This window comes from Sporothrix schenckii (assembly GCF_000961545.1).
Source record: "Sporothrix schenckii 1099-18 chromosome Unknown Cont43, whole genome shotgun sequence".
NCBI classification, from domain to species: domain Eukaryota; kingdom Fungi; phylum Ascomycota; class Sordariomycetes; order Ophiostomatales; family Ophiostomataceae; genus Sporothrix; species Sporothrix schenckii.
In genome coordinates, this window is record NW_015971144.1 from 966,268 (window position 1) to 989,715 (window position 23,448).

The 23,448-nt window shown below is 52.8% G+C and overlaps 7 protein-coding genes across 7 annotated transcripts; 4 read left to right on the forward strand and 3 right to left on the reverse strand.

The window, feature by feature from the left end:
• Positions 1-4,458: 4,458 nt before the first annotated feature.
• Positions 4,459-5,367, forward strand: SPSK_02676 (F-type H+-transporting ATPase subunit delta; the record flags this gene model as incomplete). Its single annotated transcript, XM_016729544.1, has 4 exons — positions 4,459-4,621; positions 4,660-4,772; positions 4,876-5,029; positions 5,156-5,367. The coding sequence occupies 4 exons, from the start codon at positions 4,459-4,461 to the stop codon at positions 5,365-5,367; spliced, it is 642 nt and encodes a 213-aa protein (XP_016589063.1).
• A 1,362-nt stretch (positions 5,368-6,729) lies between these two features.
• Positions 6,730-7,473, forward strand: SPSK_02735 (uncharacterized protein; the record flags this gene model as incomplete). The annotated part of the gene is made up of 2 exons (XM_016729602.1): positions 6,730-6,827; positions 6,921-7,473. The coding sequence occupies 2 exons, from the start codon at positions 6,730-6,732 to the stop codon at positions 7,471-7,473; spliced, it is 651 nt and encodes a 216-aa protein (XP_016589064.1).
• A 554-nt stretch (positions 7,474-8,027) lies between these two features.
• SPSK_02302 (ubiquitin carboxyl-terminal hydrolase 19) lies at positions 8,028-10,188 on the reverse strand (the record flags this gene model as incomplete). Its single annotated transcript, XM_016729174.1, has 2 exons — positions 8,028-9,919; positions 9,993-10,188. 2 exons carry the CDS (start codon positions 10,186-10,188, stop codon positions 8,028-8,030), a joined length of 2,088 nt encoding a protein of 695 aa, XP_016589065.1.
• A 1,785-nt stretch (positions 10,189-11,973) lies between these two features.
• Positions 11,974-12,774, reverse strand: SPSK_02719 (GDSL Lipase/Acylhydrolase family protein; the record flags this gene model as incomplete). The annotated part of the gene is made up of 1 exon (XM_016729586.1): positions 11,974-12,774. One exon carries the CDS (start codon positions 12,772-12,774, stop codon positions 11,974-11,976), a length of 801 nt encoding a protein of 266 aa, XP_016589066.1.
• An 837-nt stretch (positions 12,775-13,611) lies between these two features.
• SPSK_02576 (3-oxo-5-alpha-steroid 4-dehydrogenase 3) lies at positions 13,612-14,789 on the forward strand (the record flags this gene model as incomplete). The annotated part of the gene is made up of 2 exons (XM_016729445.1): positions 13,612-14,284; positions 14,377-14,789. 2 exons carry the CDS (start codon positions 13,612-13,614, stop codon positions 14,787-14,789), a joined length of 1,086 nt encoding a protein of 361 aa, XP_016589067.1.
• A 62-nt stretch (positions 14,790-14,851) lies between these two features.
• On the reverse strand, positions 14,852-15,805 carry SPSK_02657 (uncharacterized protein; the record flags this gene model as incomplete). The annotated part of the gene is made up of 3 exons (XM_016729525.1): positions 14,852-15,217; positions 15,303-15,587; positions 15,662-15,805. The coding sequence occupies 3 exons, from the start codon at positions 15,803-15,805 to the stop codon at positions 14,852-14,854; spliced, it is 795 nt and encodes a 264-aa protein (XP_016589068.1).
• A 2,238-nt stretch (positions 15,806-18,043) lies between these two features.
• Positions 18,044-23,060, forward strand: SPSK_02141 (HOS4 protein; the record flags this gene model as incomplete). The annotated part of the gene is made up of 2 exons (XM_016729018.1): positions 18,044-22,432; positions 22,509-23,060. 2 exons carry the CDS (start codon positions 18,044-18,046, stop codon positions 23,058-23,060), a joined length of 4,941 nt encoding a protein of 1,646 aa, XP_016589069.1.
• Between the last annotated feature and the right edge of the window lie 388 nt (positions 23,061-23,448).

Below are 23,448 nucleotides of genomic sequence, written 5' to 3' on the forward strand. Positions count from 1 at the left end.
CCGCCGTCAAACAAGAAAACCAGCCGCACGATACAAATCTTACACCAATTTCGAACCGCCCATTAGACATAATTGCGAACTGCGCTTGGCATTGTTCTGTATCTTGCCCTGATTTTGGTTTCGGTTTTGGTTTTATTTTAGATTTTATTTTCGAACCTGTTCCCTGCCTGACTTCTCCCTACCTCACTCTTTGTGCCGCGGTGCTCGGTATTCAAGTGTGCCCTGTCCGTTAAAATTACGGGAGACAAAAATGCCCCGTAGCGTGTGCCAGCTAAAAAAAAACCCTGTTTGCCAGAAAGACGACAGCCTGAAACGAAACAGCCGAACAAAGAAACAAAACAATTTCCCAAAATGAAAGGACAAAAGACGCATCTTTTTTAATTCATTTCGACATGCATGTCCCATTCGCGAGCAGGGAAAACAAAAGACAAGTAGAAGAACAAACCTGGAGCCTAAGAAGAGGTGGATGTAGCCGGAATGGAATGCGAAATAATCTTGATTCCGTTTTCCGTTTCGCGATTGTCACCAGTTTCGACGGGCACCATACAACTTGCCGTTCCGAATTCAGGATATCGTATTCAAACATGATATCAGTGAATCTGACTACGCACTCAGCACCATTCGTATTCAACGACGGTAAAAGCGCCCTGTTGGTTTGTTACTTTATTTGACCGTCTCACAAAAAACGACGTCACGCTGCTGCCACTCTCGCCTGCGCTCTTTCTGGCGCCATCTTCCTGTCTCGTTGATACTCAATGTCATGGCACTGGGGATATACGAATTCCCTTTCGTGCCCCATTGCCTTGCGCGCAAAACATAACGGTGTAGCTCCCTTAGCTTGCAGAAAGAACCAGGTAGGTAACCCGTAAAATAGACGATCAAGCTTTTAAGCCAGGATATGACACAAAAGGCACATGAGAGATCCTGCATCGAATTGCGCTTCTTGCGTCTCGTCTGGAATATTCAACTCCTCTTTTCGGATTTGGACGGGAGCGACAAAACAGCTGCCATTTCATACTACGTGACTTGTTACTTTTCCGCTTGCAAGGTTGAACTTGCGCCCATCTTGGTCGTCTTGCTCTCATTGGGTGGCTCATGCTTGCTATGGCCTCTTCGATTTTGTCCACCTGTTCCTCTGTAGTCCGTAGCCATGCGGATCTACTGCACGTTGACAAGCACCTACATGCGTAGCGTCCGTCCTCATTGCGGACGAGTGTGTTGTCTTTTGATATTGTGATTTGAGTCCACCGGTATTAAAACGGCCTTTTTGTGAAGCCCGGGCCCAGCACAAGCCAGTCGGGAAAGGCTGGGTCGACGCAGCACAAGATCGACGAGCATGGAGATACCTCTTCCTTGACAATCAACAGATAATCCAAAGTTAGGTGGTGTAGACCCTGTTTGTATCGTCGCTTTTATAGTGTCGATCTACAAAAGGGGAAAGGTGTGACGTTGGGGTAGTGTGGAAACGTCGAAATGAAAATGGGAGGGAGCTTTTCAAAATGTGTTCACCGCAATTCCTGGCACGGCCGTAGTTGCTCAATTATACGAAAAGAAAGAACGGCCGAAACAGGACCGCCCATTATCTGGGTTGGAGCAACTGAGATCCGACAGAGGGCAATGTGACCCTCACGGTTGCATCATGCCAACATGTTTTCCCCGCCATTGTCTTCTATTTCTCAGACACATTGAATCTTTCAATGTTGCGTGACATGAAAGGGACCGAGGTGCAGCACACATGAGCTAGGAAGAGGGGACAGCAAACAAACTGCACTTATGCCAAGCATTGAGGCTACTGGCCCGCATGAATGCATCGTCACTTTATTTACGGTCCAACGTAATTTGTAAAATGCTCGGCACGCGTCTTGCCGTCCATACCATTTCCACGTTGTGAGATGGATGAATTATGCCGTCGTTTCAACGCGCAGTGGGCAACCAGCATCAACAACAAAGGTTGCAGTTGCAGTCGTCTTGTCTGGCTTTGTGCCGAACTGGACGGTGACCCCCACGACACACAAGCACCCTCATTTCCTTGTTTCTTGTCGCTTCCCTTTGCTTTCCCCTCTTTCTCTCATCAAAGCCCGCTCCGTGAAACTATCGCGTCGTCGATATTGCAACCCCGCAGTTGCCAAAGCGAAGCAAAATGCAAACAGCTGTTTTCCTATTTCGTGCCCGGCTTCCTCATTTGGACTTTGTCGCTCATGCCGCGTTTGGATGAAAGGAGGGAGAAATGGGTACAGTACAAAGGGTAGGTGCAAAGTCGTATGCACTTTCCCTTTTCCCCAGAAACCACAGCTGCCCACCAACATGACGGGCGACCCTATGATCATAAACGCACCCAGACAATAAAAAGAAGAAGGATTCCCAAGTTTCGTCCGTCTACCTTCCATCCTTCCCTACAACCGTAAGATTTCAAGGGCCGTTGTGTGAACAGTGTGCAACCACAAGGCAAGCTCAGCGACTGGGGGTGTGTTTTCATGTTGTTGTTTCCTAAATTGGAATGTGAAATCGAAACACTCCAAAGGCGAGCCACACCACGTAAGAGAAGGAACGAACGGCAATGAGCGGTTACTTGTCTGTTCCGTTTTGCCTCAACAGCGGTGAGCATGCACTAAAACTTAGTGCACCGTTTTTGCAAGTCGTCCGTTTCAATGGTGAGAACGGGCACTAAGCGAGTGATTCTTTTCCTTCTATACGGAGTGCGGCATGTTTCCACAAGCATTTCATGGTCCCGAGCCTAAGCTGGTTCTGCAAAAGCTTGGCCCACTTGGCATGGGATACGAACAGAAGGATACTGAATACACGGACTAATTTTCCGTTGCAGGACGAAAGCATCACGACAAGCGAATGGCGAAAGGGAGAAAGTGGGCACGAGACAAAGAAGGATGGTCCATGATGACCAAAAATATGTCTCCAAATTTGGCGGTATGGGCTTCCTCCCACGAGCACAGAGAATAAATTATAAATAATAAAACAAACGGACGAAGCGAGCATGGAAGAGTGTATTGCGTCTTTCTGAAAGGCAGACAACGAATTGTACGGTGGCTGTGACAAGCCGTTCACGTAGAACAATGGCATGCTTTCGTAGGATCTTGGGCTTCTGTTGTCCTCCCGTGATCACATGGCCAACGGAACAAGAAACCCATAGCAAAATGGCAGCTTTGGGACCGGGGGCTGCTATTGTCGTGATAGGAAGCGAGGGACAGGGAAGAAAAGGAAAGCTCCTACAAGATAGATGCACGCGACCATTGTATCTCCCTATTCACTTCTTCTCACCAACGTAGTTCTTTTATGTTTTTTGTTTTCAATTTTATAGAGTCCGAGCTACGCGGTAGCACGCATGCTTTCCCCTTTACTAGTTGATTAGCAATTTGTAGTGGGTTTCAAGCCCCTACCAAACCCCCTTTGACAAGTTTAGCCTCGTTGAAAACCTCTGTTCTCTTTTGCTCCACAACTGTGGTTGTCTTTGAGGGATTTTCGGTAGGCGCCCAAGATGGTCGTCGTCGTGGGCCGCCAGAAGGGCCTGCCAGCAGGGTGGTGTAAAAAGATGTCGAACAATGGGTCTAGTGATCAATAATACGACTGTTGGCATACCATAACAGAGTTCGAAAAAAGCACGCCACCCAGCTGGCATGAACATACGAGTAAGAGCAGGAAAAAGGGTGTCGAACAAATCAGCGTATCCTACACTTTGTCGGGCCATTCGCCCAGTAGGGAAGTATGCCTGAGTACCTCGAGTGCATTGAGAAGCTGACGCAGCTCGCCCGATACAATTTGCCGGAGTGACAAACAGTGACAACCAGTGACAATTCGACTGTGCCTAAGAGATTCCATTCCGAATGCTCCGTTTGCGTTTGCGCAACACTGAGCAACCGAAACAAACATCTAGAAAACTCGGTTTCTCATCTTGTCTTTGTCATGCGCCCGACAAGAAACTTCCTTTTTCCTCCTGATTCCATGATGCTAGGTCGCCCGAAAACGGAGTGAGGCGCAGAGACACTGGCGGGTTGATTGTCATGATGAGGTCATGTTCCTCGCGTTGCGAGGCTGGTTTGCCGGGCAGTTTTCGCCCCTGTCTCGGAACGTAACGGACTCCACATGCACCTAACCACATTTCCCACGCTTCGATATTGTGATATTTGTTTAAGCCATTTTGGTTTTTTTTATTTTTTGGAAAAATGCCACGTGATTTATTGTGTGACATGTCAGGTGGAAGTATCATGTGACCCTATTGCCGGCTAAGCAGGGTGCGGGTAGACGGTGGATCCGGCCCCTTGGGGGGCTCGAAGCAAAATCGGAATCTATTTTCATTTTTGGCGATGTATTTTGCTCCCGTTCTCCGAAAGCTGTAACCGACACGCAACCACGCCGCCTCCCAGAAACCCCAATTGACCGGTTTCTCTCTCTCTCTCTCACCACTCGCCATCGCCGAACCCTTCGTTTTCTCGCCATCCCGTCACAATGAACTCGATGCGCATTGCCCGTGCTGCGCTGCGTGCGCGCCCAACCATGGTCCCGCGGGTCGCTTTCCAGCGGAGAACCTATGCCGATGCTGTCCCCGACAAGGCAAGTCCCTCCGCCGTCGATGCTTCGAACATTACCACTGCTTCACGGGGAAGCTTGAGTGAACCGTATTGTGCTAACCGTGCTGTCGCCAAGTAGATCAAGCTGAGCTTGTCTTTGCCTCACCAGGTACGCATTTAAACCGCTCAATGACCAACACGAACGAGATGGACCACGTCACATCCCCAATACGAACATCTGCGTTGCTCCCCGTATACCCAATTGATTCAGACCGGACACCCAAGCCTACCACACAGCCACGAACCGATCATTCCGACCAGAGCGGCTGCGGACGCCATGCTAACATGCAAATAGACCATCTACAAGTCGCAGGACGTCGTGCAGGTCAACATCCCCGCCGAATCCGGTGAGATGGGTGTCCTGGCCAACCACGTTCCGTCGATTGAGCAGCTGAAGCCTGGCTTGATCGAGGTCGTTGAGGAGAGCGGTGGCAACAAGCAGTTCTTCCGTGAGTCTGCCCTCTGGAGGTTGTGACCGAGTTCGGCTGGCGCCGGCCGGCTACCGGCTACGGGCTGTCGAACCGGTCGCCACAATACAAAAATTCGACCCAGCTAACCTTCTTTCCCCTCCACAGTGTCCGGCGGCTTCGCCATCGTCCAGCCCAACTCCGTCCTGAGCATCAACGCCGTCGAGGGCTACCCCATTGAGGACTTCAGCGCGGAGGCTGTCAAATCGCAGCTGGCCGAGGCCCAGAAGATTGCCAACGGCTCCGGTAGCGAGCAGGACATTGCCGAGGCCAAGATCGAGGTTGAGGTCCTCGAGTCGATCCAGGCGGCCCTGAAATAGAAGACGACGTCTCCATGATCCTTTAGCCTCTCGTCCAACCCTCACACACCCACCCTCCTACTTTTCCGTCCTCCCCCCCCCTCTTTATCTATGTCCCCTGTTACTTTTATTTCAGCCTACTATCTTTCTTTTACCAGGTATTCCATACACTGAGTTGGGAGAGAGCAGAAGCAGAACATAAAGGACATTTAGTGTAGAAATATTCGTGCATCATGTTTTGATTCTTCATAAACCCTGCATACATGCACAAAGCCTATTTTTCAAAAATATAAAAAAATTATGCAAAAGAATACAATATCTGGTGCTCTCTGCGGACCGTGGCCATTGTCAGCTTTGGTTGCCCTCCTTGTGTTGCCATTGATCGGAGCGCTATTGATCGGAGCGCTCAAATTTGCTCGGAAGCGTGTCCTTGCCTGTGTTCGACCGTGACGCGCAGGGTGCGACACACACGAATACCCATGACCAGTATTACATCTCAGCTTACATGTTGCTGTATCATCATGCACAAGGCTACAGTGTTCAGGAACACAAGGCGGCCGGCATGCCCGATTAGATGAGTTACGGCCACACCCCAACATTCTTAACGGCAGTGAGTTGGGGTCGAGAGCATTCGTATAATGTGCACTTTGCGAAGTCCGGCGGCGACCACATACTTGTGGCAATTTCTCGGTGCAACATAATCATATAAACATAGTTCTGGTTAAGGACCCTGGGCTCGTTCTGTCAGGATCGTGTTGTAAGGGTAATATTTATTTTAATATAATAATATTGTGTATACCAGCTTGATTTATTTCCCATTCAACATCGATGCTTGACAAAATAACACAAAAAATACACGCGTGTGCCAGAAAATCATTGAAAACAAATACAATATTATAACACTCGCAAGAGGAAAGATTGCCGAAAGAAGAAAATACAACCGACCACCCAAGCTCACACAATCGGAACTGAAGAGCTCCGGGAGCCTTAGAGGGGGCTATTGCCGAAGCTTTGGGTCATAGAGGTATGTGTGACGCAGAAGCAGCCCTTGTGCCTAGGCTACCCCACACAGCTTGCTAGCTGGCCTCCCCGCAGTACGGAAGCCGTCAATTGACAGCGGCCGACGACGTATTATTAGCCGGACATATGGAAATCGGCGACCGCACAACTTGACTCCTGTCATCGTAGCCTTTCAGTTTCTTTACTATACTTTTCATGTCCCTGTCGCCGCTCTCTCTTGCCCTTCCCAAACGAGTCGCTGTAGCCACCGGCCCTGTCATATCCCGCCTTCCGTTTCTCTCCACTCCGACTTATAGCCGCACACCGTTCCGGCCGCCTCTCCCTCGTCCGACCTTCCGCTTCCACAGCAGTACACCCACCACCATGGCTTCTGCCGCGACCCTCCGTGTGCCCAACTCGGCTGTCTTTGTCTGTGACATCCAGGAGAAGTTCCGCAATGCCATTCACGAGTTTGACAAAGTGTATGTCCCGTCCCCCCCCTCCATAATCCAAGGGCTCCTGTGCTCCTCGGCATCTGTCGGTGGTTTATTTTAACTCCCCTAACTCCCTGCAAGAGTCCTCACCTCCCGTAAGGTGCTCCGTGCCGCCGCCATCCTCGACATCCCGGTCGTCGTGACCACCCAGAACCGTGCCCGGCTTGGCGACACTGTCCCCGAGCTGTCGTCCTTGTACTCCACATCGACGGACGCGGCCGACGCCACAAAGGCCAAGCTACTCGTCGATGCCGACAAGACGCTCTTTAGTATGTGGACACCCGAAGTCAAGGCCGCCTTTGCGTCCGGCCCTGCGTCCTCTTTGTCGTCCGTCGTCATCGTCGGCATCGAGTCCCATATCTGCGTCACGCAGACCGCTCTGGACCTCTTGGCCGCGGGCTATCGCGTATTCGTGCTCGCGGATGGTGTGTCGTCGTGCAACCGTGAAGAGGTGCCGATTGCGCTGGCGCGGCTGCGGACGGCGGGTGCGACGGTGACCACATCCGAGAGCTGGATGTATGAGACTATGGGCGACGCGGGCATCCCGGCGTTCCGCAACATCGTCAGCCTTGTCAAGGACACGAGCGCCGACACCAAGACAGCTTTGTCATCGTTGCTGTCGGCCAAGATCTAGATGGAGCTTGGTGTGGTTGTTTGGTAACACGTCTTTGTGAAGACTTACTGAGCATGTTGTACATATACTTTTATTGTTATTTTTTAAAAATTAATCCAATGCTGATTAATTGTATTTACGACGGTTTCCTCCACGTTACTTTTTTATATAATAATTGTATTTTTATGGTGTTTTTGGCTTCGAATTCAATGTCACTGAATCGGTATTTTACTTTTTGTTTGGCATCCGCAGCCTACTCACGCACCTGGAGCCATTTGGAATATTGGCCTGCAGTCACACCTTGCCTGGGACCTAATCCATACACTCTAAGACATACATATTTTCCCGCTGCCATAAGCCACGTCCCCAAATCGTCCTCCAGTAGCCCTGTAAGGATATCCCGGCAGTCTGCATAAATCCTGTTCAGGGGGGCCGGGTTGAGGAAGTCCAAAACAAAATAAACGCCAAGCGAGCGAAAGGTGCCGGCTTCTGGTAACTAATTAAGTGGCAATGAATGTTCGGAATTTCGGCACAAAGAAAGCGCGGGATCGTCAAACTCGTGCCCCCGGTTTGGCTCATTCGGCTGACGAAGGTTGCGGCCTGGATGATTTCATCCATGCAAATGCAGAGGCGCCGCCAACAGGGTTGGACGTCCGAGGCGCCGAAGAGGTGTTGTTCCGGAGCTCCAGCGCGGCAAGGCCTTGCTGGGCCTTGTTCTCTTTCCCATGCCCAGCGTTGTGCGCGGCCGCATTGCTACTGCTGATGCTGCGCTTGGATTCCCACCGAATCACATTTGAGGGCGTCGCGTTGCCTCCCGTCGTGATGCCGCCACCGCTTCCCACACCTGCTGCATTGTTGCCCCCGCCACTTGCGCTGCCGCCCTCATTTGCAGAGACGGCCGTGCCAGAAGGTCCTTGGGTCTTTCGGCGATGCTCGCCGCTCGAGCGAGGGGGCGGCGGAGGCTCATACGAAGATCCGGTTCGAGCAGATGTTGAACCGTTGCCAACCTTTGGTTTGAGAACTTTCATTGTTCGGGAGCGTCCAGCCGGCTGGTACCCACTCAAAGGACCATTCTCTCGGTGCCCACCGTCGCTACCTGTAGTGGAACCACCTTGACGCCACGAGCCCCAGATGGCGCTCGCATCGCGGCGACCGCCATCCGCATTGGGACCCGCATCTTTCCCCGAGTAGTCTGAGCTCGTAGAATTTCGAGGTAGTTTTTCACCCTCGGCCCCATTCTCAGAAGCAGCACCAGAGGCTCCCTCGTGCCACTTCGCAGGCGGGATGGGATGAGCCGACGTTGGAGAGATCGCACCAGGGGTTAGGATACTGGAGTTGCCAGCAGTACCCGAAAGATTCTGAAGGCCAGGCGGTCCACGGCGGAGATGTGGCCCTTCCTGGTCGGCATTGTCATCCTGCTGGCCATGGAAGTGCCGTGACTCATCCTCAGGTAAGCTGTCCAACTCATCGTCGTCGTATTCGTCCATGCGGTTGTGCTCGTCGTCAGCGCCGTTGATGCTGTCACGGGACTTGGCATCGCTGGAAACGAATTCTGCAGCAGCAGCATTAAGTCTGAGCCGACCTGGAACGGCGCTGACCGTGCATAGGTTCTTAAACAGAGCGTCGTTTTCAGGCCGAACAAAGGGGACCGTCAGCTTCTCTCGCTCACTGCTGTACACGGATAGGAGGTTCCGCGAAAACAGGATGTCCGCACTGTGAGCCCGGAGGGCATCACTGCCGATGAAGATACGGATACCATTGTCATTTTCACTATCAGCAATATGTTCCGCCCCGACAACCTCAAAGTTGATTGCCAGGAAGGGGATTTGCGGAACGGGGACTGTCGATTTCGTTGCGGGAATGGCCTCTGCAAGGTATGTCTGCAGATGGATCTTGAAAGAGTTGTCGACCTCGCGATAGACGAGGTCATCTAAGCCAAGCTCCTTGACGAGGGAGAAGTCGATGGTCGACTTTTGGGCGCCAGTGCAGACTGCTGCATATATTAGAGTGTTGTTGGCAAAATCCTTTGTGAGCCAGCACCGGATAATGGCCGGCACAGAACCCAACACAAAGAATACCGGTGGCGGCTCAGGCACGTCAATGGGCGAGTCGTCTTCGTGGCCACCAGACATGTAGTTGGTGTCGAGCGCGATACTACTTCCCCGCCCGGAGGCCGCAGAATGTACAGAGTGCACAGAATGGCCGGCGGAGCTGTGTCTGCCATCTGACTTGTGTGAAAGTGACCGTTCCATCATTAGGCTGCTCCCGGGTCGGAAGGGGCCGATGTCATTGAGGCTTCTGCCGCTTTGGGTCAAGTTGGCGCTTTCATCAAAGCGGACACTATTGGCCCGTGAGGCGGCGGCTGCTCTCCGGATCGGTTCATCATCAGGCTCGAGGTGTAAAGAACCTAGTGTTTGACTCTGCTCATCGAGGTCAAAATTCTCTGTGGATGGTATCCGAATAGGTCCTAAGAAGAACAGTTGTTAGAGAAAAGGGTGCGGGGATAATGGCTAAGTATATGAACATATATAAAGACGTACCGTGCTGCGGTGTTCCCACCAACGCGCTTGGGAACGGGGAGTTCGACCAAGCCGACCGCATTGCCGCATCGTCCTGGTGACGCTTTTCTAGGCGTTGTATCCGTTCAATCTGGGTCGATTGGACGGCTTGCAGTTGCCTAACGTCCATCTGGACATTGTGGAACTCTTCACGACTCACGAAAAAGTGAGTATCCATGCCCTCAGTGGCCGTGTATGAGGGATGCAGTAGCCGTCGGTGGGAGAGAGAAAGCCGCCGTAAATAACGGATAGGCGACCGACGGTCTTTGCTCAAAGTCAAAATCGACGAGAGCAAGGCAGAGCGCTTTGGCCGCTTGAGCTGCTGGTGTGTGGCCTGACGCGTTTAGCAGGGGCTGTTCGATATCCTGCGCGGAGCTTGGTTGTCGTTTTTGTTGTTTGTCGCACAAGGTTTCGTTCGTCTGTCCTTTACGCTTTGTTACCGTCAATTCGTTGTCGTCTTGGACTTTCGAATTCGAGCTGATGTGTTTCTTCGTGTCAAGATATGTGCTGACGACGCAATGAGCTCTTCTACACCACAAACACGCCGCAAATCAGCCCGGAGAACGTCGCTCGCTCCTTCTCTGCTGCCCACACGCGCGACGGGCGTGTCGTTGTAGCTTATTGAATTGGGAAATATCTGATCAAGCTGTGATATGTGCCGGGCTATGGTGTTGTCAATTTGCACGGACGCTGTCGAGGAAAGCAGGCGTTCGTGATCGCAGACCGAGGAGGCCTTCGCAGCGCTGTACCTAAATGGGAATCGCGATGTTGTGGATGTCGTACTTTGCTTTCGGATTTCACATTCCCTGGGGTACAGTATGTAGTTTGAATGAAGAGTCTCGCAACAGCAGAGCTCGTTATCGACGCCGAAGGCCTTTAATTTCTTTAGGAACGAAGATCCGATAGAGGTAGGATAGAGTGGTTGCTAAGTTGACTTGCTGATTGGTGTGGATTCCAAAACGAACGGCCTTGATGGTCGAAGACGAGAAAGTCGTATGGATAGTGTTTGTTTGTCCAAGTTTCTTTGTTGTTATTGCAAAGAGAATGGGATGTGAGAGATATCGGACTTGGAATCTTCAGACGATGGCAGGGGCGACGTGGGACGCTGCAAAGCCGAAAGAGGGCGAGGACCTGCTTTAACGGTTATTCGAAGCAAGGGCGTTGGTGCTGGTCTGCCGGCTGGAAGGATGGGGAAGGAGCTGTCGAGGCCTAGACAAGACTGAGGACGGAAGGGCGTTTTGTTTGAGAGTTCGCGAATCGGGAAAGAGCGACGAGGCAAAAAGGGGGGAGAGGCAGGAGCGAGTAAGGTTGATATCGAAAGGAGGGGAGTCGTTTTGTCTTGTAGGTGTGAGGACAAACTGGTGAGTTGGGTGCACCGGAATGAATGTCGAAAAGACGGCGTCGTGATCGAGAGCGAAAGGGAGAGGCGATGGGAGGAATGATTTGTGTTTGGAGATGATACCGTCGACGTTGCGAAGGCGGAACTTTTTCAGGTTTCAGTGATTTTCTTAGCAAAATACCTGGGCGGCGAATGTACGGAGTAGTCATATTCACAAGGCAACTACGACCTACAGCGCATATACGGGCCACCACTAAACGACCGCGTGTTACAAGCGCCTTCTGTTTGTGGAAAGCGTGATTTGTTAGGCGCGTTGCCAGGTAATAATTGGCTGCGATAAAGTGTAAGTGTAAGTGGGCGTAAGCTAAGAGCTGTCTCAGGCTCGCCCAAAGTGGAAAGAGTCTTCTGCCCGTATTACCGGCCATCAAAGGGCATGTCTCTCGATTCAGGGGGAAACACTTCTTGCAGTGTACTTGTAAGCATTTGGCGATTCTAAGGTCTACATTAACACTAGTCTATCCACGCGCAATACTTTGTAGGTTGCAAGATCGCAAGACCGTATCTTACCATTTCAAAGAGTCCTTTGAAGCCCTTGAATGTTGTCTTATCCGCTCTAATTTCCATCTACTTCTCCAACCAGGGAGCCTGCCGCCATTCGGGGTATATCCAGCCCTCCACGGTTTCACGCGGGTTGGGAGGATCGATGTGTGGCCGAAGCGCCTCAAAGAAGACCCGGTATCCCTCACCGGAGAGGTGCAGTCCGTCCGACAGTAGGTTTGCCAGGTAGCCGCGCTGGCCGCCAGCCTCGTCGCCGAGCACAACGCTGCCCTTAGGGTCGAAGCCCGCCGTGCGCGCAATGGCGAGGTCCATTAGTGCCTTGTTCAGGTCCACGATAGCGGTGTTAGGCACAGACTGGGCTACACGGCGTGCCGCTTCCGAGTATTTTGCGGAGACGAGTGCCTGCCTTGAAGTTCTTGTCTGATTGTAGTTGATACGCTCGAACTCGTGCAGCCGGATGCCGTCGACCGGCGGAGGCGTCACTACCAAGATTTTGCCGGGCTTGTGGGCTTGGATGTTGGGATGCGTGAGGATGGCCTTGAGGTTCGCCTCGTACTCGGCCAGGTCGACGTGCTGGTTGTCCTTGTCCGCCTTCAGGGCAGCATCGTTGGCGCCGAGTAGCACGACAAGGTAAGCGATCTTGGGCGTGTACGGCGAAGGCTCAGATGGTGGCAGAGGGAAGACGCTGGGAAGCAGCCGGAGTGCTTGGGAGGTGTTGTATCCAGAGAGTCCGCGGTTGACGACATCGTAGCGGCGGATGCCGTGAGCCTCGAGAGCGGATTGGAGAGAGAAGCCATCGTTAGTGTCGGTTGCGCCCTGGAGAAGAGAGTCGCCGAAGAGGACGATCTGAGGATACGGAGCGGCCATGGTGAGGAACGGTGGGACGGCAGAGACTGTTAAGGAATGAGTTCAAAGCTGGTGAAAGATGACAGCAGAAGAAGACGAGAGCGCTCCTGAAACAGTGAAAGTAAAATAAAAGACGTGCTCCAAAGGAATGAGGAGGGGCTTTGAATATGCCCCCAAAATGCCCGCCTTTGCATCGTAAGCCTTCCTAGCGTGGGGTATTCGAAATATAGCGAGTCCTGGCGTAAAAGGCCGGGAGTTCGGGCAGCCGACCGGTTGAAATAACCGATCGGCAAACTGAACGAGGGGACGATGGGAGAGAGAAGGTGATAACCTAACACAAGACAGTCGAGATAGCTCTTTTGGCTTCAATATTTGCTGTATCTTCTTCCAAACTTCTTTAAATAGAAATGTAGAAGGGACCAACAGTGTGGTGCTCCAACAGTGTGGTGCTCAAAGTTTCTGTGGCTTGCCCGTGGCTGGATTGTTCTACTCACAGACTCGGCGCGCTTGCTCTCCAAGTAACCCTTTAATCAAGCAAACCGTAGAGAAAACATAGCTATGGTCATACAAAACTGTTTCAAAAGACCTTTTTTACCTGCGATTTTTTGAATCTCTCAAAATGTCCTCTTGTTTTCTTCTGTGAAGAACAAAAGAAAAAGTGGTCACGTGCAGGGTATGGGGCATTTTGGAAGGAACTCTTGGCCGCCTCGCATATGGCTCTTTGGGATGCACTGCACAGTTTACTTTCCCGGCGCAACCGACTTGTCAACGGCATATGCTTTGAACAATCGGCCGAACGCCGGCAGCGCATTCCGGACTCAGTATCGCCACTTTCGTGACACAGTAGACCGCGGAACAATGACTCTGGGTGGCTTCCGTGTCATCCCAGGCGGTCTCGCCCCGATTGGCTCTGCCTCCCTTTCAATGTCTCCGGCCAACCTCTGCCAGGCATCGTTTGTCGGACTCGGCGCCGCCATCGTGGCACTGACTTTGCTCCCGGCGGCCACGCAGAAGCTCCTGCTTGACTACGGTGCGCGGGACAGCAAGAACTCTACCGCCGATGCCAATGCGGCGGACAAAAACAACAAGGACGGCAGGCCTGCATCTACCCCAGCGCCAGGCCTCTTGGAACGGACAGTGGCTGGCGTCGTGTCCCGGCTGCAGGTGCCGCACTCGTGGTTCATCAGCTTTTATGCTTTTTACCTCCTGTGCACATCGTATTGGGCTGCCCAGTGGTGGTCGTGGAGCCAAGCGGGGACGGTTGAGCCCAAGTCGCCAGACAACCTGTTTGGACGCATTCTGGCGAGCCAGCAAACATCCGATCTGGTATGGTCATCGACGCCGGTCGCGTCCATGGTCCTTGCCCAGATGGGCGTTGCATTTGTGCTCGAAGCACTTCAGACAGGCCGCCGGCTCTATGAATATCTCTACGTCTTCAAGCCATCCAAGGCCAAGATGAACGCCGCGCATTTTATCCTGGGTTTCGCGTACTATGCAGTCATGAGTGTCGCCATATGGGTCGAGGGCTCACGTATGTCTCCTTGTCTATATCGTCGTCATTAGTTTCCTCTGTTTTTTGCTCTCTTTTTGGCGATTCGCTAACTATATTGATTGAACCGGCAGAGGCAATCTTGGCTACGAAGCATCACGATGCTTCCACGGGATCTACGTATGCCATCAACGCCGAGGCCTTGGCGAAGATTCTTGTCGGCACGCCTCTTTTCCTCCTCGCATGGGTGGGCCAATACCGTTGCCACGTTCACCTTGCCAGCCTCAAGAAGTACTCCCTGCCCGACGAGGGTCTTTTCCGCTACTTCGTCAGTCCGCACTACACTTGCGAGTTCTTCCTGTATGTCGCCTTGTCCATCGTGACCGCGCCGGACGGAAGGCTTCTGAATCGCACTTTGTTGTCGTCTCTGTTGTTCGTTCTTGCAGGCCTCGGAGTGACGGCAGACCGTACCAAACGGTGGTATAGCGAAAAGTTCGGCGCAGAACGGGTGGCCAAGAAATGGAGGATGATCCCATTTATCTTTTGACATGCCGGCATCGGCGTTGCACGTGTTGAGTGCCCGACGCCGCATGTCAGTTCCTTGCCGAATCACGGCCGCTTGAACATCCCAAACTTGTTACCCAGCTTCGATACTTTCAATACGTCACGGTATGTCAAGCTGACGCGAGTTTCGCGTGTGCTCTGCCCAGAGGCAAACAGTTCTTTGGATTGTAAGAGGTCCCAGTTCGCGACGGTGGCTTCCGATAGGTCGACGTCCTTGTCAATGTCGGCGATGCCGTGCAGGTAATCGGTGTAGAGATTGTCGGTGGTGATTAGAAGACTGCGCGGTTCTTGGAGAATCCGCGCCACCGGTTCGGTTTGCAGAGTACCGTCCTCATTGTTCTTGTAGATATTCAGACAGAGACTGGCACCCAAACTTACGGTGCAGACTACTGGGTGGTATGCCGAGCCGTCCTAGAGACACAGCAGAGTTGACTTTGAGCTCATGTATACGAACTGGACTACATTCCCATTTCCCAAGAATCTGCATTCAACCCACCTTGTGCGGCATGATTCCCACGCCAGGCGGATATTCGTTGATTAGGACATGGTTTGGACGCTTGTGTGGGCTATTGGCGAATATGTTGTCACGGTCGTCATTCTCGCCATCGTCGCCATTCCTGTTGGCTCGCACAGGAATGGTGAGGAGCCGCGTGACGACAGGGTCCACGAGCCACGGCGGGAGCGGTGCATCGAGAAGCTTATCGTGAAGGAGATCGGACGGCCATGTTTGCAGACGGCGGTGGGAAAGTTGTTTCCACTTCGGTTTCGGCGCAGCTTCGACCTGTGAAGCATCAAAGATAATGTGGTCAGCAAAAGGCTGTGGACGTCCCTGCACCCCATCCAGCCGCTGCTCACTCTTTGGAGAATTTGCCGTTCTTCCTCTTCTGTGATAAACTCGGCAATGTAGAATGCCGTGGCCGGTAGGCTTAGGATCTGCACCCTGTCCAGTGTTGCTGGAAGCGGTATTTGTGTTGAAGTAGAGGGTGGTGGAACAGCCATGGTAGCGGTAAGAATGATATTTTTTGTCGTTTATGTCAGGTGTTTCTTTGACGCGGGGTTATGCTGGGAATCATGGCCGACAAAGCAAGACAAATTGCAGAGAGAAATGGATTATGTGGTCACGAGATAGCTGAACGTTAGCAACATTGTGCTATGAATGCCTTGTTTTGAACGGCCCATTAGCTGAACGGACACCTGATCAACCCCAAAGAAAGAAATACAACGTTTGTTGTGGTCGTGTAGATGCACCTTTCATATTTGTCTTGACCTTTGCAAAAAGCACAAGATGATGAGGTTGCAAGGTGAAGTAGCAAACGTGTTTTCTAGCAAGGAAAACACGCAGGAAAGGTGAAAGATAGCGTGCTAATTGTCTGTCGCGCGATCGTCGCGGCCGCGCAGTAGCTAGTCAGTGGAGGAGCAGGGGGCGCAGCTCTTTAATTTCGTGCTGGCGGGCCCCAAACAAAGATACCACAATTTGCGACCTTGGACGAGGCTGCAATATGATGAGAACCGTGAAAACTTTGTAACAGGAGTGCTTCCCTCTTACGAGGTGCATCTTCAATTTCTTGCGATGTGAGCCGAGATCGACCTGCTGGGAAGGAGCGAGTCAAAAGAAAACGCTTCAACTTACCCAGAGTACCAAGTACCGAAAGTACAGTTTGATGCGTCGTTGATTGTCAAAGATACACTGTGTACATCGTATTCTGTACATTATATTCTGCTTTGTGCTCCTTGGAAGGAGAGTAGTATCTACCCTCATGTACAAGTGGACGCTAGTCACTAGCGCTATTTTACTGTGCCATGCAGACACAAGCCCAGAAGCAGATACTAGGCCAATCACGCGCGCCATCTAGACCCACTTTTCTTGACAAAATGAAGGTGTAAACAGCAAACGATGGCGGCTTGGGGGGGCAAGAGGCAGGAGACAGGAGTTCAACGCGTTTAGGGAGTCTGTCGCCCCGCCGTAATTGGATCATAAAGTCCAATCAGGCGCCAGCGATCAGACTCTTCGACCATGGCGCAGGCACCTGTAACGTGCTGTCTCTGTGCTCAGCAACTGTGAAAAGGTCGTTGATGCTCACTACAACGACAGTGAGCTCCGCGAAACGAGAGTAGAGTATCGGCCCCTTTCTGCACACAGGTTGCCCACCAATGCAACTTGGACTGAGCTCCCAGCGAATCATCCGCTCTGTTCTGTCTTGAGCCCGCCATCGCTCCTCTGAATGCGTGCTGTAAATACTAAATACAGACTCGGCAGTCGAACCTTCCTTGACTGTCAATCTTTTCTATATCGCTCGTCGCATTGGTCTCGATACATACGCGCCGCTTAGCTTCGTTTGGCATGTTCCCCCATCGCTCCTTCCCTCGTGCTTGTTTACACTATTCGCGTTTTTTTGAAGGAAAGAGCGAAGAGCAGATTTTGGGAAAGGATTCGGGGCAGGCTTCGCCCATTTTTGCATAATACGGGCACCAATATTGCCTGGAGCTGGTTTGCATGGGTGTTGTCCAGCTGCGGTTGTGGGATCTGACTGTTGCTCCTGCCTTCTTGCAGCCCGCCTTTGATCGGCCACCATTATCGCCCCTCTCCTTTTCCGTCTTCCCTCCACCAGCAAAGGAGACAACCAGGGAGCCCTACTAGAAAGACACGACCAGCTAAAACAACAGCGCCAGCCCAAATTCGCAACTGGCAGGATTTCCTGGTCTGAGTGGCGGCTTCCTCGAAACTTCCCTCCTCCCTCACTCTTCTTTCTTTCGCTCCCCATCCTGCATGACGACAAAAATCTCTTTTCCACCATCTGTCCTTTGGCCATCACGGCGCCCTATCCTTCGCGACTCTCCATCCTACCTTTCAGCTCCATTATTAGTCTGATCGCGAACATCTCTTTTTTGGGGCGCATTGTTTTGGTCGCACGCCCCTTGGCCTCTCCTCCTTCGCCTGTCCTTTTCTTTTCGGATTGTCAGATTTCGACTTCGACATCGACACCGACACGAGCAACCCTGCTGGCGTTTTGGACCTAGTATCCTCATTTCCTTCTTGTTATCTTCTGGACACGCGACCGCGACCCATCGCGACCCGGTGGTTTCCCTTTCGATTGAGTTTCCCTCGAGTCCTTCCTTTATCACCACTGTCTGTTGCATCTTTGCAATCGCTGCCCACGTGTTGCTCAAGATCACTGCGCGGGCTCGAAGCGCTCTCATGATGGTGTACACCAGACAGCTCCTCCCAAATTAAATGTCATGGATGCGCAGAATGCCTCCGAGGCCACCTCCGCGAAGCCTAATGCTTCTTCAACCGCCTCCGCCTCGCGTGTCTCCGATTCGCAGCGACAGAAATCGACCTCTGCTACTGCCACCTCAGTGAACAGATCACCTACTTTGTCTCGGGCCGCGCCGCCATCCTCGAGAGAACCAAAATCATCATCTAAGCACGTCACGTCTGCAACAACCTCCTCGTCAACCAAAGAACGCTCCAGAGGTTCGACCGCGAGAACCGTGTCCCCCACATCGACGCGGGACGGAAGGGCATCTGCATCTTCGTCCCGCGACAAGCAAGACGACGATGGTGGCACAGATGGCAACTCAGAAGCCGAGACGATCGTCCTGTCCAAGGATGGCTCACCGTCGAAACCACGGAACCGGAAGGTCATCAAACACGAGGACAATGGCAAGCCAAACGGTGCGCCTGCGTCCTCTGCTGCACATTCCGACTTGGCGCCGCCTTCCCGGAGGCAGGTCGCAGAGAAGAAAGACGGCCAGATCGAAAAACGAGATAAGGCAGACAAGGTTGTGGGAGATGCTGCTGAGGGCAAGAAGAAGCGACTGCACGATAAACTTCAAGGCACTGCGCGGCCTAAAGACGCGACAAGCAGCCTTAGCTCAGCGCCGGCGTCTCCGCCAAGGAGCCGGAACTCGTCATCACGACCACACTCGGGCTCCGACTCTGACCGCGGACAGCAAGCCAAATCACCAAGACGCCCATCGTCTCTGGCATCAAAGGACCGACTGAGACCGCCCGAGAAACTCGTACCCCACAAGCGAAAAGCACCCAAAGTGGAATCAGATGACGAAACCGAAGCGCAAAACGCTCGTCGTCAACGGCTAGCAAGCGCTGGCGCGGGTGGCGACACAACCTCTCACTCGTCAAGCAGGGCCGCTGGAAAGGATTCGTCTCGAAATAGCATTGGCAGCAACGGCAACGCGAATGGAAATGGTTCTGGCAGCAAAGCGTCGGCATCGCGAAGCCTCAGGGACGCGTCACAAAACAGGTCTCTTTCTCCCCAACCACGTTCACACCGGCGAAGCCTCTCCACGCAACTGCAATCCCAATCCAGCGGGCTGGGTCTCAAGAAAAAGAGAGTGCCTGCTCCACTGCAGTCGACGGACTATAACTCGGACGATTCCTCTGCAAGTGGGAGCCCCCACATGAGAAGCGCAAAGCTTCGCAGCCTCGCGACCCCCGCGACGGCGGACTCTGCGACCTCTCCAGCCAAAACCTCCACGCACAAGAAACATCTTGATGCCCATGGACAAACTTTTCTCGCCAGGGCCTGTGCTCGCGGTGAGTTGGAGCTTGTCAAGCAACGATTGGCAGAACGTCCCTATGACCTGAACGTTGCCGATTTCGCTGGAAACACACCTTTGCAGATTGCCGCACTTAATGGATACGGCGAGATTGTGAAGTTTTTGATCGATGCAGGCTGCAATTTGGATTGCGTCAACCACGACAAAGATACGCCGCTTTTGGATGCTGTTGACAATGGCCACCTTGACGTCGTCAAGCTGTTACTTGATGCCGGGGTCAATCCTCGGAAAGCCAACGTCAATGGAGAGGAGCCTCTTGACCGCGCTACTGAAGATATCGATAACTGCGACGAAATTCGTGCAGCTTTGATTGAGGCCAAAAAGAAGATAGGCGAACGACGATTCACATCTGAAGAACACCGCCACGAAACCGACGATCTTCGCTCCCACAACTCCCACAACCCCGATAGTCCTCAGATGTCACCAGCACCAACGTCTCGTCGAGCAGGAACCGTTCGAGCAACAAAAACCAGCAATCACCTGTTGTACATGCCCATGGACGACAAAACGCTTCGACAGGCTGCCGGCCGTGGTGACGAAGAAAATGTCATCCGTATTTTACAAGTTCGCGAGACATTTGATGACCCTGAGTCAATGGTTGCTGCATCGAGAGGTGGACATGATATTATCCTCCAAATGTTGCTCGCTCTTGGTAAAGCCAACCCTGACCCTGCGCCCATATCATCTGCTCCGCCTGAGCATGCGACCCCGATTCTTGCTGCCATCGGCCAGGAAAACATTAAGATTATTAGCCTGCTGCTCGAGCAAAGCAGCTTCGACCCAACAAAACGTTTCAACGGCAACACATACTACGAGATCGCCAGGCAGAGGCAGGGACCGAACTGGAAAGAAGAAGAGGATATGCTCAAGAAGGCATACGACAACTACAAGAAATCCCATGGCAACAAGACGAAAGACAAGGATGTTGAATCTCGGAGAACGTCCCGTGCCATCGAGGCTTCAGACGACACACAATCGGCACGCGCTCACAAGCGGAAACTTTCCAGCCCTTCTCAAGAGCGGCCTAAGAAAGCAGCGACTGGCACGAAGTCCAGCACGCCTACGACAAGCGGGGCGGCATCATCGACACGCGAAGAAAAATCCTCACAAAAGCGTTTATCCGATCATGCCAGTTCCCGCGGCGACAACAAATCCTCAACTGCTACGACGGCAAAATCGAGACAGCGCAGCGATCGAAGCCCTAGTGCGAGCAACGCTAACCGTGACACGCCCCCTCCGTCCAAGCAGTCGACGAAATCGAAGAAGCTAGACTTCGACAGCATTGCGGTTTCGTCCGAGGGCGAGATGATCAAGCCTCGCAGGAAGAAGCTTATTTCCGGCAGAGAACTCAAAGACGAAAAGGTGCGCGAAAAGGAACGGGAGCGTGAAAGTCAGCGTCGTGCTAGCTTCGCGTCGACAAAAGCTCCCACGCCACCAAAGGACTCGTCTAGTCCCCGCGATCCTCGTGCTGATGATTCGGTTGCTGATAAGGACAAGGCCCGAGCTGAGAAGCACCGTGACCGTGACCGTGACCGAGCGCGGCAACTCAAGAAGGAGGGCCTCAAAGAACCCGCGCTTGGCACGGTTGGTGAGGGCGCTGGAAAGCGAAACAGACTCAGCGAGACTCCGCCCAATGCCAGCTTCTCAGATAAGGACACCAACGAAGCTCCTATTAAGAGAAGGAAGCTGGAAGTCGACAACGGGACGAGCAAGGAGAGACGGCCATCCAAGGGAAGCGCCCCACCTGACGACACGTCCAAAGTGCCTCAAAAGCGGCGCGACGACGATGACCGGAAGACACCTTCTGGCTCCAAGACAAAGAAGCGGGATGCGTCCTCCGACGGCGGCCGACAGGACTCTGCAAGGCCATCCGTGTCGCCTATTGAAAAGAGTATCCATGTCAAGTCCGAGGATGTCGACGTTGAGATGGCTGATGTAACATCTGAGCGGCGGTCCTCGAGCGGCGCATCCGCTGGGGCAACCGCCGGGGCAGAAGCGACGCGCCAGAAGGAAGAGGACAAGAAGAAGAAGGCTGAGGCAAAAGCACAGGCTTTGGCAGCTGAGGCAAAGACGAAAGAGGAAGAGGCACAGCGCCGCCGTCGCCAAGAAGAAGAAGAAGAGATGAGACAGAAAGAAGAGAACCGAAAGAAGGAAGAGGAGAAACGCAAGCGCGAGGAAGCCGAAGAAGAGGCGAGGCTGAAAGAAGAAGCAGAGAAGAAGAAAAAGAAGGAGCTCGAGGACAAGAAGAAGAGAGAGGACGAAGAGAAGCAGAAGCAACGCAAGAAGCTCGAGGAGGAGGAACGCCGGCGCAAGGAGGAGGAAGAGAAGAAGAGACTAGAGGAAGAGGAGAAGGAGAAAAAGCGCCGCGAGGAGGAGGAAGAGCGGAAGCGCAAGTTCGAGGAAGAAGAGCGCAGGAAACGAGAGGAGGAAGAGGAGCGCCTACGCCAAGAACAACTCGAAAAGGAAGCTGCGGAAGAAGCCCGTCGGAAGCTCGAAGAAGAAGAGCGCCGAAAACGCGAGCGCCAAGAGCAAGAACGCATCCTCGCCGAAAAGAAGGCTGCCGAAGAACTCCGCCGTCGCCAGCTCGAAGAGGAAGAGCGTGTTAGAGTCTCCAAACTTCCTCCTGCCCTGCAATGGCTCAGCCTCTGCGCCAACCCGAAACTTCCCGCTACAGCGCAGTTCTTCAAAACCATGCAAGGTGTCCGGTACGACTGTATCAACACGGATGCTACGGGTTCTGCTGAAGGTCGCGAACAATGGCTGGTCAACACGCAAGTTGCCTTGATCCTCGGCGAGAAGGACCTGACGCTGTCGCAGTTCTCATTGTGGTCGCATATACCGGCAAGCATGATTGCGAAGCAAGTTATTTGGCGTCTTGAGAGTGACCGCTACTCTTTGACAGACCCGGACCTGTACGACTTGGGAAGGCAACTTCCGGGCTACTACGACGGACGAGACCCGAAAGAGATTGGGACACAAGCCATGGAGAAACTCCGCCGCGAGGCGTGGGAGAAGTTTGCGGCCATGGACATGTTCTTTGTCAAGGTATGTTTTTTGCTTCGCTGCGTTGGTGTCTCGATTGGGCTTTTTCATGTCCACGAGCTAACTTGACCCCCAACAGGTCTCCGATGTCATGAAAGTCGTCTCTGTTGTTCCTCATCTTCGCGACGTCCGACTTGCAGTAGCGTACCGCGAGCTGCCAGAGAAGGAATCGCAACTGCTGACATTTGCGCCAACGTACAAATGGAAGAGCGACCCCAATGCAGACGAGAATCTTGGATTTGCGCCTGGAACGAAGTACTTTGTCAATGGCATACTTGTGGGCCAACATCGTCCCGGAAGGGTCGTGACCTTCAACACGCCCCCTCCAGACGTGCGCGTTCCGCGACGCGGCCTTGTCGCCGTGCCCGTTGACGATCCCGAATTTGCGCCAATGTGCAAGTCAATGAATATCGAACCTATGATTTTCCCGGCCTATGCGGCATTTGTGGCGCGCCAGCACAACGGAGTACTCGCATCATCAAAAGGAACGCCCGGACGCATGAACGGTACGGCCCACTTGAACGGAAATAATGGATCGAGCTCTGCGCACGCAACTACTCCGCACGGTAACCGGCCGGCTCGGCACACTGTCAACGGCATCAACGGCACAAGGGCGGATGAACATACATAGGCGACAACTGCCATCTTCAATGTTTGTTCTTGGCACGTGTACACTATTCTCTTCTTTCTCCCATCTACCATTACCTGGGCTTGCAAAAGACGTGCACGTCTATGAAGTGCCAAGTATGGACTGTTCTTTTTCGTACTCCCGTTTCCTTTCTTCCTCCCTTCGTCTCTGGGATCGGCGTCTGGGCGTTCTGTCTCGGGGAAACCGCATTGTTGGATTTCTTCTACTTTGGTACCTGTGTTATGTTGTCATCATGACTGTGTCCGGTAACTGACGTTTGGCTGGAAACGACCCAAGCACTTTTCCTTTGTTACTTATTATATATATACTATAGGTGAACCGGCAGTCATGCTCGGGAGCCTCCGAGCTGGCTTTCTTCAAGTTTCAGCAG